This window comes from Eulemur rufifrons, chromosome 6, assembly GCF_041146395.1.
Source record: "Eulemur rufifrons isolate Redbay chromosome 6, OSU_ERuf_1, whole genome shotgun sequence".
NCBI lineage: Eukaryota > Metazoa > Chordata > Mammalia > Primates > Lemuridae > Eulemur > Eulemur rufifrons.
In genome coordinates this window covers 44,549,220-44,572,291 of record NC_090988.1, presented here as the reverse complement: position 1 = coordinate 44,572,291, position 23,072 = coordinate 44,549,220, and the positions used below count along the sequence as shown (strand labels likewise).

General features: G+C 35.3%; 1 protein-coding gene across 8 annotated transcripts in view; it reads right to left on the bottom strand.

Moving 5' to 3' along the window:
• The window catches only part of DLG2 (discs large MAGUK scaffold protein 2), a 1,100,864-nt gene that overhangs the window by 714,101 nt on the left and 363,691 nt on the right, over positions 1 to 23,072 (bottom strand). For 6 of the 8 annotated variants that reach the window (XM_069469135.1, XM_069469136.1, XM_069469137.1 and 3 more), the window contains exon 1: positions 3,865 to 4,173. The exons of the other annotated variants lie outside the window; for them this stretch is intronic. In XM_069469135.1, the coding sequence (XP_069325236.1) occupies positions 3,865 to 4,173 (309 nt within the window). Of the gene's footprint in view, positions 1 to 3,864; positions 4,174 to 23,072 lie in introns of those variants that run through there. 8 annotated transcript variants of the gene reach the window in all.

Here is a 23,072-nt window from a genome sequence, read left to right as displayed (position 1 = left end):
GGCTGAGTAGGCACTCAAACCCAATGGAGTGCTCATCAATGCCCATCAGGCTTTTTGTGGCCAAGCTCCACCCACCACTCCAAACTCCTCTTAATGAACCTGCCCTCCAGGGCCCAATGTTCTGGGCAGACAGAACTATGTTTAGTTCCACACAGGTACCAGTGTGTTACATGTTTTTCCATATTTATTATTTCTGCACAAAATATCTGTCTACTTGATAAACACATACAAAGTTTTTGTAAGATCCAATCCAATTTCAGTCCAAGAATCTCCACCTCTCTGAAAGCCCTCACTGATTCATCTCTCCTCTCTTCTCAGCCAACCAAAAATAATAAATTAAGGAATAGGTTAATAATAGCCAGTATTTATTGTGACTTTTTATTCATTCATTTATTCCATAAATATTTATTGAGCCTCTACTACATGAAAGCACTATGCTAAATATGTTAACCATTCCTCACCACAACCCTATGAGGTATTATTTTTATCCACATTTTATAGAACAAAAAATCTTAAAAACTTAAACAGATACAATTTTTTTCACATCCAAATTATAATTTATGATGATATAATTCTGTGTATATCATGACATATTTGCTAAATGTTATATGCCATTGTAGGCTGTAAGCTCCATAGTGGTAGGGGTGATATCTATTTTGTTTACTATTACATCCACAGGGCCTGACAGAGCAGTACACAGTAGGCACTCAGTATGTGATACTTGAATAAGCAAGTGAAGAATCCATGAGTGAAGAACAAATGTATAGAACTATGGTCTCCAAGTCTATATTCCATGTTGCCTCCCTAGATTAGTCTGCAACAATGGGCATGTTTCATCCCAAGGCTGACACTAATATCCTAGATGTGCATTCTAGAACTCACTTCTGGACACAACAACTCTCCATTTTCTTACCTATAATTATGTTTATATTAATTCTACAGATCCAAATGGAGTAAAAATTTATTTGAGAATGGACAAAAGCTATGTTTTAGATCTCCTAAGGAATAACATAATGAAAGAGTCCTGCTAGTACACAGTATCCCAAATAATAGGAGTTTGCCAAAGAACCTTGGGAAGAACTCAAGTCATGACCATTGCTTGTCCTCTATTATAGCAGCCGGAAATCACACGTAATACAGCAAATATCTCTGAGGGAAAGATCCCAGGTCCCAGAAGCTAAACAGCCCTCAGGCACATTCTGTACCCACATGTGGGCCTCTGGGCTATTCTAAAACATGCACCATCCTTCTTTCTGCTTTATCAAGGATTTTATTTATTTATTTATTTAGCAATAAAAAGGAGGGTTTTTTAATTTCAAGGACTTTAATATTTAGTATAATTAGCCTCCAACCTTGGTTTTACAATATTTCACAGGATCTCTCTAGTTAATTTAAGGGTTAAACAATATATCACAAAATTCTTAAGACCGACTTAGTTTTAAAGGACATGTGCATACACACAGAGACACACATACCCTTATTTTTGTGATTATATGAATAGGCATATAGTATTTACACATATTTGTATAATTAAATATGTATATGCTATAGATGTATATATAAATACAGATCTATAAATACACATATGTCAGTATTTTTGAGCACCTAGAAGTAAAGGAAATATAATTTATATGAAAAATACTTCATAAGAGAATGAAGCACTCTTTGGAAGAACAAGTGAATATTTTGCAGGTGAGAAATTAGGAGTGATATAGAATTTTAATTTTAGTATGTGTGTATACATATGCAAGTATATATACATAGAAATATATGCAAATAGGTAATCTAGAGATATTTGAATACATAATTAAAATCAATATATATGTATGTATAGATACATTACAATTATTCAAAATAATATATTTGAAAGGGTACAAGCACGGGGGGTGAAGAGAGAGATTGAATGATCTAGCATATTAGGTTTATAGGACTGAGATGACAAAAGGTGGAAAGGTCAAGTAAAAGAGGAGTGTTACAACACTGAAAACTCTAAAAGATATGGTATCATAGCTTCAGTATTTAGCAATCACTATTATTCCCAGCCAATAATAAAGCACAAGTGAATGAGAGAAAAAACGTATAGAAATGTGTATGCAAAAGAGTAAGGAGAGATGGTGGCTGCCTTGACATATAGCCTTTTCATGTCATTGGACCTCTAATTATCAGTACATGGAGTCTATTTCAATCCTTTAAAGCATGAAATGGTTATAAATTTCAGGCAAGTAGGAGGCTGACTTTGTTAAAAACCAAAAAAATGAAAAGTTTCCCTCAGTTGATGAGAAGTGTACAAAGATTTTTAGAGTGTAGTTATTATAACATAGCATTAAAGATTTTGGTTTGAGAAATTATCATTTATGAAAAGTATATGACATCTTGGATAAAAAGAATTATAACAATAAAGCAAGTTTGCTTTCTCTACTCTGGGCAATAACTCATAAACTACATGCTATTAAGTAAGTTTGTCTTCCTACCCTATGAGAGCCTTAAGAATTAAATGTAATCAATATATAGATATAGGTTAAAGATATTTTAAGCAAATTTATTTGTTAAAGAGTATATACAGTTTTCACAATTGTCAAGACTGTTTATTCAGGTGATATGCATGTTAACTTTAAAAAAAACTGCATTTCTAAACGTTAGGCTGAATAAGTTTAATACTAAAATGATAATATATTCCTTAATTAAATCAAGATGCTGAGATACTCTAAGCTAAGCTTATAATTTCATGTCAATGCATTAAAAGCCATATATATGCTCACATATATGTAACTATATTATTAAGAGCTAGTGATATATGACATTCTTGGAGGTATTTTTTAAAAACTATTAAAATTAAAATGTTCTCTACACCTCTCATAACATTTTATTTATGATCAATAATTACTTCTCAATTAAGCCAAAATCATACTAAAATTGAGAAACAATATTTTTCTGCAGACACAAGTTTTTTTCTTTTCAATGCATATTTAAGAATAGTCATTGTTTTATATTTATGACAATGATCACAGGTGCATTTTATTTATATTTTACAGCATTTGCAGGAAGTCATTTTCTCTCCTTTTGATGGAGACAGAAAAAATGAGTCAATTTCATTTCTGATACAATGCTAGTAGTTTGGGGACTGTAATAAGCGAGGAATCAACTTAAAGGAATCTGCACATCTACTTTAGAAATGCATTATAGTAAAATGAGAGTTATAATTTTTAATAATAAATAATCTTATTGCTTCTCTATGAATAAATTAAATGTTTCATTTTTTTATTCTAAATGTAATAACCCTCTACCCTGCTTCCAATTATTCCTTTTGTTTGTCAAATTAATTATTTAATATAAACAAATTTTCCTCTCCATTACTGAAAAAGTATACAATATTATAAGAGTAAAATTAGAATAGCATATTCCAAATCACTATTTTCTATAGATGAAGAAATAAATGTTCTTTTAACTTCAAAGAGATGGAAAAATCAATTAAAATTCATTTTTATTCCTATTCCTTAACATAATAATAATAATAATAATGAAAAATAGGCTAGACAGAATACAAAAGTTAAAATGATGTGAAGTAAAAGTGCTCCTAAAAGACTATGATACAGAATAGTAAAATCTGAGGACTAGAGAAGTCAAACTTGGTGAAAAGTCACTGAAAAAACTGAGTGCAAGATCCCTAGACTTTCACAAGCCACCCAGAGGTGTGAGCCCACAAATATGTGTGAAAATGACAGGTTTGCCTGGCCTAACATTTTCCAAACAGGGTACCCAGTCAGCAAGCAGGACTCGGTAAAGTTTCCAAGCCGCTCTATTCTTACACAACTTGCTGTCACTTTCTTCTGATATTCAAGGGAAAGTCATAAGGAAAAGGCTCACCTGTGCTGGGCTGAACCACCCATGTGGGCAGGCACAATGCTCCCCACAAGTCCCTTTGCCCTTGGTGCTCGTCTTGTGGGGGCTTTTCCGCACACTGTCCCATAAGGTGACCAGCTTGGTCCTGTTTGAAGCTGGGCCCCCAGGTCCTGAGGAGGGCATGGTCTGAGAACTGTACCCGAGCCCCTGAGAGTTCCTCTGCCAGCCACAAGCGCAGTGGGCATCCCTGCTCAGTGTGGGCGCACTCCTGCCGGCATCCATCCCATCAGACCCCCGGCTGCAGCTGTGTTGCTTGGTGAGGTATGCATTCATACTGCACTGATGCCTACTCTTGCCTGTGGTCAGCTCTGCACAGAAATGTCTCCTCCCTCACACCCCTTTCTTCCAGGCAGTTGTAAAAGTCTTTTTTCCCCCGTGGATCCCTCAGTATCTTTGACAGCTGCTATAAGCAGTGCATCGTGGGAGCAGTGGGAGCAGCGAGAGCAGCTCCGCACAGCATTATCTGCGGGCTGGTAGCTCTTTGTCAATAGATGACTCAACTCACAGAGCAACTTGACAGTATCCCTGCTCTAGGCAGAAGCAATCAATGCTCCACACAGCTGGGCTACAAGACTGTACACTGTGTTACAAACCCTTTTTGGATAGAGCCCCACAGCAAAGAATACTCTTTGCAATTTGGCATTCTGACTTTTCTCTTTCCTTGCTGATCCCCACACAAAATACAAACCTCAGGAAAGAGAACTTCTTATCAGACTAGCAGGACACTTCTTTCCAGAAAGGACGCATGTAGGCTGAAACACTACAGCATAAGCAATTTAAAATGATGAGAAAGTTAACCTGTAAAGGAATTTTCAACATTTACAGGAATCATTTGTCTACAGAGATATTTGCCAAGGCACAGAGAAAATCATGAGGTAACTATATAAAAGCATCAATATTAACTCTAAAGAACATCAATTCATTTTGAAAAATCATCGAGGTCACTGCATTATACTAGAATCCTTTAAAATTTGGAAGTTTATTTTAAATCATGATTATGTATTACATTATGATCCCAACATATCCTTTATGCTGTGAATAATTATTAGTTCTTTCTCATTCAAAATAAGGCAATTTTCAACATTCAAAAGTGGTGGGTTGGCTTATTTTTTAACAGAATTTTTCCATACCCCAAATTATTCTGAGGATTTCCTTTCAAATACTTTACCACAACAAATACATTCACCACAGAGAGAATCTGTGTTTTAAAGTGAAAGATGCATCCAATTCTGCCATACAGTATTTTGATTTCCAAAAACAAAATTTACAAATTCTTTCACTGAAAAATGAACAAAATCTATCCAATTTAAAGCAATTGCCTTCCAAAGAGAAGATGATTGTTTTAAAATTTTAGCATGCATACCGAATCCATACGTAGTATTTTCAGTAAAGAGAAAGGCTAATTACCATAACACTTAGAATTTTTATTCTGTTTGAAACTTTCCATATTTATTGCTAAAATGTCTACCCTTATCACAGATTCCTGAGGAACTAATTTTGGTTTGATTGTGAAGCCAGTTGCCATCTATGCGGGACCAAACAAAGATGATATAATGCCACAATATAATTGTTTTATCTATAGACCATCAGATACCATCAGATCCACTTTCTCAGGGGATTGACCAGGTACTGAGGCAGTATAGACCTCATTTTTGCCTGAGTGTCCAAGATGCTTATTGCAAGGGCCAAGATTATAACAAGTAATATATTTGAACACTAGGACTCCCTGGATAAATCATTGTTAGATTTAAGAATCCTGAAAGGAAGGAGCAGGATCTTCTTTTTCCACTCTCCACAAAAGGATCCTTTTCCAAATTCCACACAAGAGGCTGATATAAGTGCTGTCCCTGGCATAAAGGCATTCAAACACCTTTGTTGAATAATAATGACCCATGTATAGAAGTTTAAAGGGTAGGCCCTGGTCTATGTTATTGACCATTTTCCCCCAAGTATCTAATATACTACACAGCACATAGCAAGTAATAAATACATACATTTGGTGAGAGGGAGATGGATGAATAGATTGTTGGGTACATGTATAAATGGAAGGAAAGAGTAGAGAATGAATATACATTTATCTTCACACATGATTAAAATTTTTTGATGATATTTAATACAGCAATATTACAGAAACAAATTATTCTTTTAAGGTTAACTTCAGTTCTCGTTTGGGTTGGTCTTGTTAAAGAAATTTGTCAAAAAAATATTAAGACTTGAACTGTCAGGCAGAAATAATAGTAGACTTAATGGTCTTTATTCCTGAAAGAGAATCAAGGAGTCAAGATCAATACCTAAAGACAGTAATATTGAGGCAAATAGATCACTATATTGTACTTCGTGGGAGAAAAGGCAGAAAATCCTATTTCTTTCTTCCTCTCTCTCTCTCTCTCTCTCTCTGTCTCCCTCTCTCTCTCCCTCTCCCTCCATCCCTCTCCTTTTATTCTAGAACAAGATATTATGCTTGACAGAACTTTTGGGTCAAATAAAATCCTAGAGAACTTCAGACTTGTCTGGTGTCACCATGATGCATGGCTATACAGTAGGACTTGATGTGATATGGCAATGCCATCATTTCCAAATGAGAATGTCAGGAAGTGATAAGTTTGGCTCTCTCCAATTGTATCTAACTATGGTGCTCCTCTAGTTTTAAAGGCAGATATCGTTGCTCAAAGGCCCACTGGCATCTTCAGGGAACATATGTCCTGTACTCACCTATTTTCCTCTCAAGTATAAGAATCAATCTGCATAGACATAAGTCAGTGTGAATCCATCACAATTTTGTAGTGGTGTGTGTAGTTTGCAGCAAGAGAGAAAATTTTCTGGCTGGGCACCACTCAAGATATTATAAATCTTCAGAGGGACCTAAATCTGTTATGAATGGGTTATTTGGAATGAGATATTTCTTCCCATTGCAAAGGCCATGGGATTTCTGTTTTAATAACCTCAGCATGTCAATTCTTTGTAGATAAATAAGTATCATACATTGCACAACTAATGTTATTTTCCTCCAAAGATCTTTAAGAACACATAAAACTTTCATTAAACTTACAACAAGACTATATTGAAATTAGTTTTTCACTTTAGTACATATAAAGTAATTACAGACTCCTGTCTTCCCCTCACTTGCAAAAAGATTTTTCTTCTCAAACATGACATTTGGTTTTTAAGTCTGAGGACAGACCACTTAAACATATAAATATGTCAAACTTGCCCTCTGTACAATAAGACAGACTCACCAATTAATGATAATCCAATTTGATCAAATCTAATTGGACGATTGTAATGACCATGAGATGACATCAAATTCTGGCCAAACAAGAATTAGCAATGCACAAATACACATCTTACTTATCATTGTGATTTAACATGGGCAGATGGTGCACAGGGCAATGCCTAGATGAGATCTATCTTATTGAACTCTCTTTGACCTGACATTGACTCCATAGAACAACCACTATTTTTAAAGCCAGGGTTTAAAACTAATATCCTGGCTTTATATTTTTAATAAAAATTAAAAAGCAAAGATGAATAACTAAATAATTCCACTGCACTAAAACAAATTCTTTTCTAGATAAAATGTCCTTCAGGCACTCTATGCATATGGGATATGAAAATATTAATTACAAAAGAAGAGCTAAGTGCTTGCTAAAGGATGACTGGGTAGCAGAAGCCCATTAGCACCCACAAATAGTAGGTCAAATAATCATAAAATGCTATGATTTATTAGATATAATCCCCCTTGATCTGAAAAGTATATACAGTCTATTCCTGTGACTGTAAAAACTAGAGATTTTATAAATTCCAACAAATCAATATTCTTCTACATCTAATAATCTTCAGCCTAGATAATCTCCAGATCCAAGCACATTTATCTTTCAAAATGAGAGAATCAAGAATAAAGTTTTTTAGACTCTAAAATTACTTCCAAAATACTTAAACCAACTTAATCATAAATCTTATGAGAAAAAAAACAAGCAGGAATTTTGTGGAAAGATACTTGCTTAATTGATACAGAGATTTTAGGAAATAGAAAAAAAGTTTTAAACTATCACCAAATTCTCACTAATACGTTTGTATTTGGGCTGGTGTTGATGAGGAGAGAGTTAATCTGAATTAGTGATAAGGCTAAAAAATACAGTGGTTTTCAGGAAATGTAAATTTATTATATTCTGATACACTAAGTAAAATTATTACAGAAATTGGAACTCTAATTATGTGACATTTCTTAGAGTTCTACAAGGAACACTAGTAAAAAGGTAATAATCATTTATAATTTGCATTTATTTGCAAGTGAATCTAAGTGATGAACTACATTGCTACAAAAAAATTGTATTCATCCTTCAAGATTAAACTGTCACTTCTTCTGTAAGCTTTCCAGATCCCCTTAGCATATTAAGTCATGCTATACACTATTTGTATACTTGTCTGTGTAAACATCTTTCACATTTGTCTATTTCTCTCAATCACCATGACAACCACACTAGTCTAAGCCATCATCGTTTCTGTGGTAGAACATAGACCAGAATACCTATATTGTTATGATCATTGAAAGATACTTTTGTCTTCTTTCTTGTTTATTTTAATAAATATTAAACACTTTATGCTGAGTTCAGAGGGTGCAGTGGCAAAAATGAGAGCCTGTTTTTCTGTACAACTGGTGAAACAGCTTCCTAACTGGCGTCTGGCATCTTGTCACCCTTGCCAGAATTCATTCTCACATAGCAGCCAAAGTGTCTCCTTCTAAAATGCAGTTGTGATCAGATCCTACTCTGCTTGATACCAGTCAATAAAGTATCATTTTATAGGGATCTTTATCCTCAGGGATGGCACAATCTTTAAAGTGGCTTGCATGGCCCTTAATCATGCCCTTGTGATCTGGCCTCTGCTGCTTTTACCAGTCTTTGTGCCTCACCCCCTGCTTTTTCCCCTAACCACACAGGCCTTGAATACCTGAACTCAGTCCTCTCTTGTGGCCATTGAGCATGCTCTTTCCCCACTCCATACTTTCACGTAATTTATTCCTACTCACCCTTCTGTAAGGTGCATCAAGAGGCAGTATCTGAAAAGCCACCCTAAATAAACACAGCAAAATCCAAAGAGAAAACTGGGCTTACTATGCAACACAGCTCCCAAACAAGTCTTCCAGGCTTCACTTCCAACCTGATTGTCATTCCTAAGGCTCTTCTACTCAGAAATTCTGAAGTCTTCCCTGACCTCCAGAGTTCAACTCAAATGTCACTTCCCCGATAAAGCATTCTGTGAACCCTGGTCCCCATTCCAGAATAGATCATACCATTCTCCCATCAAGCACTCATTTATCACCTGTGCTTCTCTATTACAACACTTACCATGATTATATATACAACAAAAATTACTCTATTACTCATTTTTTGCCCTTCTCCCCTAACAGAATGTAAGTAATCTACAGTAGGGCAAAAAGAGGGCTCTAGTTTTTACAACTGCATCCTCTGAACTCAGCATAAAGTGTTTAAAATTTGTTAAAATAAATCAAACAAGAAAGAAGGTATAGGTATTTTGGTCTGTGTTCTATCACTCAGAGTAAAATGAATAAATAAGCACTTTGATTTAAAAAACAAAATAGCAATGTGCTCTTCAGGTCACCACATTAGTGGAACATTTAGTGTGGTTGAGTGACATTTTTTTGAAGAAATCTGCTAGTGGTCTTAGCACTGAAACTGAAACAGCTTCTGTTTATTTTAGCAAGATATTAATTCATAAAAGCTGCACTTCCTGACAGCTGTGCTTCTCTCTCAAGATTTTTCAAGTGTTCTCCCCTTATAGCTGAATAATGCAAAAAGGGGCCTGGTTCCCTAAGTCAAAAGCCAGTGAATAGTGAAACATGGAGAGAATCCCAAACTCTAACCACCAAAGCCATATTCTTATTAAAATGATATAATCCAAAAGGCATAATAATATCACAGAATATAAGAGGAGTGTATCAGAGAATACTAAGTGTACAGTACAATACTGTTAACTATAAGCACAAGGTTGTATAGCAAGGTATCTTGCATGATTAAAACTCTATACCCTTTGAACAATATCACCATTTCCTCCCCCCCCCCCCCCCCCCCCGCTCCACCCCTGGCAACCACCATTCTTCTTTCTATTTCTATGAGTTTGATTACTTTAGATACTTCTTATAAGCAGAATCATGCAGTATTTGTCCTTCTGTAACTGGTTTATTCCACTTAGCATAATGTCCTCAGGATTCACCCATGTTGTAGCCATATGATAGGATTTCTGTCTTTTTTATGGTTGAATAATACTCCATTGTATGTGCATACCACATTTTGTTTACCCATTCATTCACTGATGGACATTTATGTTCTTTCTACCTCTTGGCTATTGTGAATAATGCTCAATATACATGGAAATACAAATATATCTTCCAGATCCTCATTTCAATTCTTTTGAATAAATACTCAGAAGTAGGATTGTTGAATCATATAAAAGCTCTATTTTTAATTTTTTGAGGAATCTCCATACTGTTTTTGATTGCAACTACACCATTTTACAATAGTGCACGACGATTCTAATTTCTCACATCCTCAACAGCACTTGTTATTTTCCATTTTTTTTTATAATGGTAGTTCTAATTGGTGAGAAGTGATAGCTCATTGTGATTTTAATTTGCATTTCCCAGATGGTTAGTGATATTGAACATATTTTCATATACCTATTAGCCATTTGTATGTCTTTGGAAAAATGTCTATTCTGGTCTTTTGCACATTTTTTAATCAGGTTATTTATTTTTTGGCTATTGAGTTGTAGGAGTACCTTATACATTTTGGCTATTAAGCCCTTATCAGATAAATGGTTTGCAAATATTTTTCTCCCATTCTGTAGGTTGCCTTTTCACCCAGCTCATTGTTTCTTTTGCTGTGCAGAAGTATTTTAGTTTGATGTAGTCTCACTTGTCTATTTTTGCTTTTGTAGCCTGTGCTTTGATGTCTTATCCAGGAAATCATTGCCAAGACCAGTGTTATGAAACTTTCCCCCCATATTTCCTTCTAATGGTTTTATAGTTTTAGGCTTTAAAGTCTTTTATTCATTTTGAGTTGATTTTTCTGTATGGTATAAGATAAAGATCCAATTTTATTCTTTTGTATTTGGATGTCCCGTTTCCCCAATATTATTTGTTAAAGAGACTATTCTTTCCTCATGTATAGTCTTAACACCCTTGTTGAAAATCATGTGACTGTATATGTATGGGTTTATTTCTGGACTCTCCATTCTGTTTCATTAGTTGATATGTCTGTCTTAACGCCAGTGCCTTCCTGTTTTGATTACTGTATCTTTGTAATGTTTTAAACTCAGGAGGTATAGGCTTCCAGCTTTGATCTTCTTTCTCAAGATTTTTTTAATTTTTTTTTTTTTTTTTTACTATTTGGTACCTTTGTGGTTCCATATGAATTTAGGATTGTTTTTTCTATTTCTATAAAAAATGTCATTGAGATTTTGATAGGAATTGCATTGAATTGTGTAGATTAAGTAGTATGGACATTTTAACCATACTAAGTTGTTCATCCCATGAACATGGGATATCTTTACATTTATTGTGTCTTTAATTTCTTTCAGCAGTTTTGTAGTTTTCAGTGTACAACTCCTGTGCCTCCCTGGTTAAGTTTTTTCTCGCTATTTAATTATTTTGGATGCTATTTTAAATGGGGTTGTTTTCTTAATTCCCTTTCAGATTGTTCACTGTTGGGGTATAGGAGATGACTGAGTTTTGTACATTGATTTTCTATCTTGTATACTTTTTGAATTTTAAATGTTCTAACAGGTTTTTTGTGGAATCTTTAGGATTTTCTACATATAAGATCATGATATCTGTGAATAGAGATAATTTTACTTCTCCCTACCCACTTTGGGTGCCTTTTATAATTGTTCTGGCTAGTACTTTCAATACTATGTTGAAAAGCAGTGGTAAGAGTCGGAATCCTTATCTTGTTCCTAATCTTAGAGGAAAAGCTTTTAGTTTTTCACCACTGAATATGATGTTAGCTTTGGGCTTTTCATATATGGTCTTTATAAGATAATTTTCTTCTATTGCTAGCTTGATTGTTTTTATCATGAAAATGTTTCCGTTTTGTCAAATGCTTTTTCTGCATCTATTGAGATGATCATGTAATGTTTATACTTCATTCTCTTAATATGATATATCACATTGATTGAATTTCACATCATGAACCATCCTTGCATCTCAGGAATAAATCCCACTTGGTCATGGTGTGTGATCTTTTTATTATACTGTTGAATTTTGTTTGCCAGTATTTTTTTGAGGAATTTTTGCGTTTGTATTCATCGGGGATATTGGCATGTCACTTTCTTTTCTTGTAGTGTCCTTTTCTAGCATTGGTATCAGGATAATGCTGACCTTATAAAATGAGTTTGGGATTGCTCCCTCCTGTTCAATTTTTTGGAAGAGTTTGACAAAGATTGGCATCAATTCTTCTTAAAATGTTTAGTAGAATTCACCAGTGAAGCCATCTTGTCTCGGGCTTTTCTTTGTGGGGAGGAGTTTGATTATGGATATAATGTCCTTAGACTTGTTTAAAATTTTAGGCTTGTTTAAAATTTTTATTTCTTCTTGATTCAATCTTGGTAGGTTGTATGTTTCTAGGAATTTATCCATTTCATCTAGGTTATCTAACTTGTACAAGTGTCCCTTGTACTCTCTTATACTCCTTTTTATTTCCATATAATCACTAGTAATATAATCTTTCTTTTTTTAATTTTAGTTATGTGAGTTGTCTTTCTTTTTTTCTTAATGTAGCTAAAAGTTTGCCAATTTTTGTTGGTGCTTTCAAAAAACCAACTCTTAGTTTCATTGATTTTTTTATTGTTTTTCTACTCTTTATTTCTTCTCTAATCTTAATTATTTCCTCCTACTAACTTTGTGCTTAGTTTGTCCTCCTTTTTTTAGTTCCTTGAAATGTAAAGTTAGGTTGTTCAGTTGAGATCTTTCTTCTTTTTAAATGTAAATGTTTATCACTATAAACCTTCCTCTTAGTACTATTTTTTTGCTGCATCCTGTAATTTTTGGTGTGTTGTATTTTATTTTCATTTTCTTCTTTGGCCTATTGGTTGTTAAGAGTGAGTTGTTTAATTTTCACATTTGTGAATTTTCCAGTTTTCCTTCTGCCATTACTTTCTAGTTTCATTCCATTGTGGTTGAAAAATATATTTGGTGTGATTTCAATCTTCTTAAATTTTTTAAGACTTATTTTGAGACCTAACATGTGATCTGTCCTGGAAAATATTGTACGTATGCTTGAGAATAATATGTAATCTGCTGTTGTTGGGTGGAACGTTTTGTATATATTAGGTCCATTTGGTCAATAGTATTGTTCAAGTCCTCTGTTTCTGCATTTATCTTCTGTGTGAATGTTCTATCCATTATTGAAAGTGGGGTATTAAAATCCCCAACTATTTTTATTTTGCTCTTTATTCCTCCCTTTAGTTCTATTAATGGTTGTTTCATATATTTGGGTGCACTAATGTTAGGTGCACATATATTTAAAATTGTTAAATTTTCCTGGTTAATTGACTGATTTATTATTATATAATGTACTTCTTTGTCTCTTTCAAAAGTTTTTAAAGTCAGTTTTGTCTGATAATATTAATACTATAACCATCACTGATTTATTTTGTTTACTATTTGCATGGAATATCTTTTTCCATCCTTCACTTTCAGCCTATGTGTGTTATTAAATCTAAAGTGAGTCTTATAGACAACATATAGTTGAATCGCGTTTTTAAATCCATTCAACTTCTCCATGTTTTCTGACTGGGGAGTTTAATCCATTTATATTTAAAGTAATCATTGACAGGGAGGGACTTACACTATTGCCATTTTGTTAATGGTTTTCTGTCTTGTAGCTCTTTTTGTCTCACTTTTCCTCTCATGTTCTTTCTTTGTATTTTATTGACTTTTTTGTAGTGATTTTTTTATTCCCTTATCATTTTCTTTTGTCTATCTTCTATAGCTATTTTTTGTGGTTACCATGCGGCTTACATAAAATATTTTATAGTTATAATAATATATTTTAAGCTGATAACAACTTAACTTTAATTGCATACAAATACCCTGCTCTTTTACTCTCCCCCACATACATATATTTTTGATTTCACAAATTACATCTTTTCATATTGTGTATACATTAGCGTGTTTTATTACATTATTTTTATATTTTTGCCTTTTAACTTTTTCTTAAGTTATTAACACAGGAACTGTAGTACTAAACACTGAGTTTTGTGGATGAAACATCAATATGCTTTTGTCCAAGTCTTCATAAACTTGAAAGTTAATTGAATTATTCAAATTGCATTGATTTTAAATCTTGGGAACTTAATATATGTAACATGTATGCTATTTCCATGTTCTTGTTTCCCTGACTCTTCCCATGCTAGATGCCCAGCTGAATCTTTCCTGGTTGCCAGAAACAGATATGTTAGTGTGGGAGAGTGTGGGGGCCTTCGGGAGGGCACAGGCATGTGCTATCTCTGTGCTGAGTTTTATGAGGGAGGAAATGCATGAATAATAAGATGTTCAAAAATAACATTATGGTAGTGAGTCATAACTGAAAAAAAGAAAGAGGGAAGAAGTGGGGAGAAAGGAAGGAGAGAAAGAGGGAAGAAAGGAAGGGAAGGAGGGAGGGAGGAAGAAAGGCAGGGAGGCAGAGAGAGGAAGGCAACAGTCACCAACTAAGTCAAGAAATCTCTTTAAAATGATGATTAAAACACTAATCATGTGGAATGCACAAAATCAAAATGAAGCAAACATAAACGGACATTCCTCTGACTGTGGGACAGTCCTGCACATACCACCAAGGCCCCCTTGAAGCAGAGTACCAGGATTTTTGGAGCTGTCACAGTTACAATTTGAGAGGCAACCATAAAGTGGAATTAGTCCTTCTTTAGTTTAAATTTTATAAGCTCTTACCTTTCTCAAGAATGACTTGTAATACATATTTTCTAGGCTTATCAAAGGGTTAAAAAACCTTCTAGTTTAAAAATAAGCCAGATCCTGACTTGTCAGAGGTAATTCATCTGTGGACTGGCCTAAAGGCAAGGGTATGGGCTAACAGAAATGACAGGCCCTCATTTAGCTAACTGATCTCTTCTCCCTAAGAGACTTGACATTTTAGTAAAGTTTTACCTAATTGGTGTTGCTTTAGCCAGTACATTTCAAATTCACTTTTAATTAATCATCTCCTCCTCTGTGATTTCATATTATTTTGCTTTGTATTCATTCCTTTCAATCAATAAATATTTATTGAGTGCCTATTCTGTACCAGGAACTATGCTATAAAGTACTGAACTATAGAGAGGGTAGAATTCTATAATAGCAGGGCAGGAAGACCTTGAATAAACAAGTGTGCTGAGTGATGAAATAGAGAGGTACAGGGACAATGTGTGGGATCTCCCCTGCTATTGCACTTGCTCCATTAAGGTGAGCTCTATGATTGTATGTGGGCACATTGGCCTTTCCTACTAGATTGTGAGCTACTGAAGAGAAAGGACTATCCTTTATTTTTAAAATCATACCCTCTTTCCCATTGTTCCACAATATAATTATTTCTCAGTAAGTATTTGTTGAATTGAACTGGAAAATATTGGGCTTGGGTTAAGAAAACATGCTCTAGTTCCAACTCTGCCGCTAACTAGCTGTCTCATTTTGGACAAGTCACTGTAACTTGGTAAGTTTTAATGACCTCATTTGTAAAATTAAGGGAGTGGACTAGAGTCTATGAGGTCACATTTAATGGTTACTAAAAGATAGGTATAGCTGACAAGTGATGCCCTGTCAACATCTTAGGTTTGATAATAATGTCTCCCAATTGACTATAGAGATATGGATTTAACATATTATAAATGTGTTGGCTTATTATTATTTTAACACACAAGGTGGTTAAAGAGTCTGGCATGGTGAATTTTTTGGCTTATTTTCTCAATTTTACATTCTTTCAATAAAAGTTTGCCAAATAGAGAGGCAATATGATATGGTGGTTAAAAGGATGGCCTCTGAAGCCAGTCTGTTACTTTCATTCTACCTCCATCACTTATTCAAGAGTGGAGAGAAGTGCCCAGTACCCTTCCCTAACAGCTCTTTATTGCACCCATTTAAGTGCTGAGTATGTTTTCATTGCTGCATAAATATTTGAAGTCTGATGGAATTTTCTTCTCCTCTGGCACATTTTTTTTCTATATTTTTGCCTAATGTGATAAAAGTTCATACAACATTTATGCACTTCTTTTCTCCTATTCACAGTAAACAAAGCATGAGCTTTTGAGTTAGATTTCTGGGTTCATATCCCAACTCTGCCCATTATTAGCTATGAACTTGGGCAAGTCACTGAACTTCTCAGTGCCTCAGTTTTCATTTATAAAATAAGTTGGGAATAGTTCTACCTCATAGGATTGATGTGAAAATAACATGAGTTAATGTCTGTAAAGTTCTTAGCACAGTATCTGGAACATAATAATGCTCAATAATCTCTTTCTCTTTATCTGTCTATCACCATTCCCCTCCCCATTTCAACTATAAGTTCCAGAGGCTGACATTTAAAAATTCTATAGTGCCTATATACAGACACTCAATAAAGGTCAGTTCATTTAAGCTGAATGGCAGGATTCCATATTGGTCCTAAACTTATTTTCCCGACTCTTATTTTGGGCAAGGCATTCTGCCTCTGGGTCAGGTGTTAACTAAAGCACATCACTATAGACCACCACTAACATATCTACCATTTATTGAATATTTACAATGTGTCCCAAGCATATGTATTGCATTTGATCCTACTAATCCTCTATGGTAAATATTGAGATGACAATTTAAGATGAAATAGGCTTAGAAAAATTCTGTAATTTTTCCATGGTCACAGCATTAGTATGGAGTGGAACCAGAAAGAAAATTGAGGTCCATGCAACACTGGAACCACACGGGCAATGTATATAACCTGAACTTTTGTACCCCCATAATGAGCTGAAATAAAAAAAAAAAAAAAAGAAAGAAAGAAAAAAAAAAACCTGTGCAAAACAACATCTCATTTTTGTGTAAAACTTTGGTTTTTGAAAATACTGTTACGCCCTTGATTTTTCTTTTTTTTTTTTTTTTTTTTGAGACAGAGTCTCACTTTGTTGCCCAGGCTAGAGTGAGTGCCGTGGCGTCAGTCTAGCTCACAGCAACCTCAAACTCCTGGGCTCAAGCAATCCTCCTGCCTCAGCCTCCCGAGTAGCTGGGACTACAGGCATGCGCCACTATGCCCGGCTAATTTTTCTCTATATATTTTTAGTTGTCCATATAATTTTTTTTTTCTATTTTTAGTAGAGACGGGGTCTCGCTCTTGCTCAGGCTGGTCTCGAACTCCTGACCTTGAGCGATCCACCCGCCTCGGCCTCCCAGAGTGCTAGGATTACAGGCGTGAGCCACCGCGCCCGGCCTTGATTTTTCTTAATCCTCCCAATAGCCCCGTATAGTAGGCAGGGCAGGGGACAAAACTGAGGGTCATTACCATGAAATAACATATCTAAGGTCAGACAGCTGCTAAGTGATATTGTTGGAACCAGAATTCACAGCTCAGTGTTCAGTCCCAAATTTTCCACTATTCCATTCTGTTTTCCTACCCAGCATACTGCCTTAGTAGGTATGAACATGTGACTTCTTGTCACCCTCTCTGTCATCAAAAAATGGGTAAAAGATGAGGTACACTTAGTGAACCTAGACCTGAAGTTTTTAAGTTGGTGTCCACATGAAATTTGTATTTGCCTTCTCTTATTTACAGATCCTAAGGAAAGCATTAATCAGGATTTTGAGAGGTATAAGGAAAATGGTTTTCTAAACTCGAAGGGTTAAACGAAAATAAAGTTTTTGCCTTAATTATATTTTCTCATTACAAGCCCAGGAACATCTGCAGTTTCTTGCAGCCACAGGAAAGAGGTTTGGATTTATGTAAACCCCATTGCTTCTGGATGTGAAATATAGCTACGGTTTTAATATATAACAGCTTCAATATAGAAACTTACAGAATTAGAGCTAATTCTTATATGCATCCTGAAACGCAAGTGTTATTATTTCCATTTCCAGATAAGGAAATTGAGGTTCAGAGAAGTTAAGTAATTGCTCAAGGTCATATAGAGGCAACTATTAAATAGTAAAACCATGATTCAAACCCAGATCAGTCTGATTCCAAACCATGATGCTTCCCATTTGCACTGTTACTTCTCTCAAATAATAAAAAAAAAAAGTAAAAAAATAATCTGAGTTTTCTACCTTCCTTTGGCTGATAAAAGTACTTTAAATGCTAATCTCCGAGTCAAACTGGGGAGGTTTTGAGAAAACAACTCAAAGTCTAATTATGTAAAACCCATGTTGGTGAGAAGGCCAAGCAGAAATGAGTTAGCTACTTTGGGGTGAAGTTGTTCACTACCTAACTGAATATTCAATTAGGCCTGCTGGGCTAAATAAAATGTGGTATTGTACACCTAAGTGCCAAAGTACCTGCTGGGAGACCTTTCAAAGAAATCTTCTTTATTCTAGATCTCACACATAAGCCAACAAAACAGACATTTATTGAAAATTACCTGTGAGTTGAGTTCTGTAAAACTGGTGTTGGACCCAAGACACCCAGTTGGAGTGCAGGCACTGACACTGAAAATGCATTTGGAAGGATTTTTACCTGGTACAAATTTATTAGCACACAACTGACAATAAAATATTTTCTTTTCTGCAAAAGTCATTTATTTCATACTTGTAATATGTTATTTTCGGTGTAATTTGTGCAGCGAAGATTATGCATTGCTTTATATGCAATTTCCTAAATAATCATCCACCAGTAAAGAAAGGTTCAAAGTCAGTCATTTGATATTTTTTTCTTATCTTTACAATTCCCCATTGAAGACAACAATATTCCTTACACTTCTTTAAGCAGATAAGGTGTAGGAAATACGGAGGGCAATGGCGGAACTTATTGCCTGTTTGCATTCAGTCTACTAGGTGGCCTTTTTTCAATTACGCTACAGAAATGGCCCAGACCATTCAAGATAGAAACCAATCTACTTCACTTGAAGTGGAAAAGAAAATAAAGAACAGTGAAACAAATCCCTCCAGGAGGGAGCATCCAATAGTAAGTCTCATTATAAAGCATAATGCAGGCTCTTGATGAAACCCAGGAGAACCCAGGTGAGTGGATGAGCAAGAGTTTTGCACACTTGAATGTCATTTACAAGCACCACTTGTTTTCAAGCATACTTTTCAGATACTCCCATGGCATTCTTTTGGCTGTTCACATGTAAAGTCCCTCTTGATTTACAAGAAATTCTATAAGGAAAAATGGAAAAGACTGATATTCTTCTATTGCCTTAGTCCAGGGAAGGTGTTTGGAAAATCATGCAGTATTTCTGAGAATGAAATTATACTCAACTGCTAAACATCTGCATTCCAAATGGTTCTCCAACTAGTGAAAACACAATTGCTTTTGCCTTAAACTAGGCTCTGACTAAAGTATGTGCTTCTCTGATCTAGGGCCGTGTCAACCATTGGGTTTGGTCCATGACGGTCTTGGCATTCAGTCTACACTTTCTTTTTTGTGACATTGCTGATCTCTGCTATATCCTTCTGTTGGAGCAGAAAAGAGCTGGCCCCTTTTCAAAAGTAATCTAAAGCAATCACTCGAGTTCCTAATAACTTTGGCTGTTGGCATGTACATTTAAGTTACAGGAAAGTAAAAAGCTATTACTTTTTTCTTAAAACCAAGCTCCTTAATTGAAAAATGAAACTCACACAATAGCAGCATTCACAATAAAATAGCTTTGTGTCTGAACACATGCTAAAACCCATGTTTAGTTTTGCATTTCAATTCTCTTAAAGTCTGTTCTATGAGTTCAAAGTGTTTAGATCTCCTTTAATCCTCATTAATAGCACACATACTGGGAATTAACTTATTCTAAGGACATGAGGTATAAGACTAATCATTTAAGGCTTACAAATGCCTAAGAATATTATTGTCACAAATACAGTGACACTTTTAGAATGGCAGGGATCAGAGAAACTGAGCAGGATTGTGTATTGAGTGTGTATGTGCATGTGTTAGGGTGGCAGGCAAGAGAAGCGGTATTTTCTCCCAAACTATAGGATCTGCCTACAGATGAAACACTTCCACAGGCCCTGGAAGTGGCCCCAAATATTAAACAGTTTCTCAGAGCAACAGACTCTGGGACCTTCACTAAATCAATATTTAAAATAGGAATTATTCTCACAAAACTCCTTGCTTTAGAGTATGCCAATTTTATGTTTCAGTCTCCTGGAATCACATGCAAGTCAGGATAGAGGAAAGATTTTATTGTCAAAATGCTGAAATATTTGTTTTTTATGAAAATAATGTTCACAGTTTTTATAGATAGAAACCCTAGATCTTCTGAGGTCTGATCTGCATTAGGGATCACATAAGTATAGAGGTTTCAGGGAACACTCCTATGCATTTTGCTAATTTCTTCACATTATTGAATTGTTATTCTTACCCACCAGCAGATATAGAGGTGTTTATTTACCAGAGACAAGAGACACATGATACAGTTTTCTCAGGGTCTTCGTTAGCTTTCAAACATAATGTTGCTTGTTGACATTTTCAATTCTCAAAGACAGCAAAAACTATTGAAATAGCTAAAACTATTTGTCCCTAAGTCTAATAACTAAATATAGGAAACAATTTGGGGTGGATAATTTTGTTCATTCATTCAACAAATATTAATGAAATACCTACGATAATCCAGTGCTTTGCCAGATACTCAGTTTACAACATTGTATCAATATTGTCTCTACCCCAATGTTGATTTCAGACTAATGGAGGATACCGTGAATAAAAAACGTCAGAGATAATCATTTAATTACAACTTTGATAGCACCACTAATGGTAGTTTAGAGGCTATGAGAATATGTAAGAGAGGCTTTAGGGATAGCTTCCCTGAGAAAGTGACATTTCAACTGAGAAAGCTAATGTATATGAAAGTAAAATCTGTTCCACTCTAGATCAACTTGGCAAATAAAATCAAAATGTGTTAAATTAATTTACAACCTGAAATGTATACATCTCCACAGGAAAAAAATGCATTCCACAATACAAATAGCTAAAATTTGAAGGCCCCAAATGTAAGTTTTCTTATTATTTAAAACTGATACCATCTAGAATCAAGTAAATTTGTTGTATTTCAAGTAAAGGTCTTTATACAAAAAAAGAAAGAATAAAGCAAGTAAGAAAGAAAGAAAAAGAAAGAAAGGGAGAGAGAAAGAGGGATGGAGAGAGGGAAGAAAATGTGGATAATCATTTTAACATGGCTTCAAAAATAATACAAAGAGGTTTATATCATTGCTGGCACTGGTAGCAACATTGTACTGCTAGGATAATCTTAGAAACAAAACAAAACTCTCTGATTTTCATAACAAAGACGTGCCCCAAGTGGGAATTACTGAAATATTTATTAAGCAAGTAGTCTGGCAATACTGACAGATCTCTGAGGAATTCTGTACCAAATATCAATCTGAGATGACCCTTCTAAAGTAATATAGGTATGCTGAGGATTTAGGTTTTCCAATAGTTTCAAACTCTTTAACCCTGGACTTTGTCATTTCTAACTACCTACATTGCTATCAATAGGACCTTTCACTCATGGAGTACTTAAAAGCTCCAGAGGAGGGAGAAATGGATTTGAATCTCAGGTGAATCATCAATCAGCTTTAGGCCCTCCAGGAAGTTACTTAACTAACTTCAGTTAGCCTCAGTTACCTTATCTGTGATGTGAAGATGATGCTTACTTTTGGGGATTGTTGTGAGGAATGAATGAGGTAATACTTATAATGCAGTTAGCACAATGCTTGTTTGGTACCTTGCCAAGGCTCAAATTTTAGGGTGATAGTTGTGATGATGACGATGATGATGAAAATGACTATGAAGAAGCCCACTGCAATGACAGGGCTGAAATAAGACTTTTTTTTTTTTTTTTTTTTTTTTTTTTGTTGAGACAGAGTCTCACTTTGTTGCCCAGGCTAGAGTGAGTGCCGTGGCGTCAGCTTAGCTCACAGCAACCTCAAACTCCTGGGCTCAAGCGATCCTACTGCCTCAGCCTCCCGAGTAGCTGGGACTACAGGCATGCGCCACTATGCCCGGCTAATTTTTTCTATATAGATTTTTAGGTGTCCATATAATGTGTTTCTATTTCTAGTAGAGACGGGGTCTCGCTCAGGCTGGTCTCGAACTCCTGACCTTGAGCAATCCACCCGCCTCGGCCTCCCAGAGTGCTAGGATTACAGGCGTGAGCCACCGCGCCCGGCCTGAAATAAGACATTTAATAACCCCAAGCCCTGAAAAGATTACTGGCCCCATCAATATACTCTAACATAAATTTTTATTCTTTTAATTAAGGTAATAGCACTCATATTTATGTAGCAATTAAAATAGCTTCTTTATAGATTTTTCTTATTGCAAAATTTTGGTTATTTTTACCAAGAGGACCTTCTCTCATTTATGCGAGGTGGGGAAGGGGCCCATGACTTACTAGTTCTCTAAACACATCCTTAGTTTGCCTACTGGGTAATTAATTAAAAACCAAAGAAGGTAAATTCTCCGGTTAAATGCTATCACAATTGGAGGATAGATCTTTTAGCTGCTTCCTGAAGAACTATTTGACATTTCTAGCTTCATCTCTTTCTGTTCCCCAATCTTCTGCTGTTAAGTCCAGTTTCTTTTGAACTTGATTCAATTCTGTTTCTCCCAATCATTTTTAACCCAACTGTCTGAATAGCATGCCACAAAAGCATGGCTACCGGGGAGTGACCACTGATTCATAAAGTTTGCTCCCTTACTTTCAACTCCTGGTTTGGCCTCACTTAGAGATTCCTTTTACCAAGACCATTGAGCCCCATACTAGTCATACGAATCAACTTCCTTTCCTAGCTTCCTATTTGGGACCCATTTTCTTGGCTCTCACAAGCTTCCACCTTGTGGTGGGCCTTCATCTCTAAGGCAAAGGCACGAGTCAACATTTATTGAATAGGGTTCATTTCTCCAGTGTATGTTGTTGTCTGCTTTGTTGAAGATCAGTTGATTGTAGCTAGATGGTTTTATTTCTGGGTTCTCTATTCTATTCTATTGGTG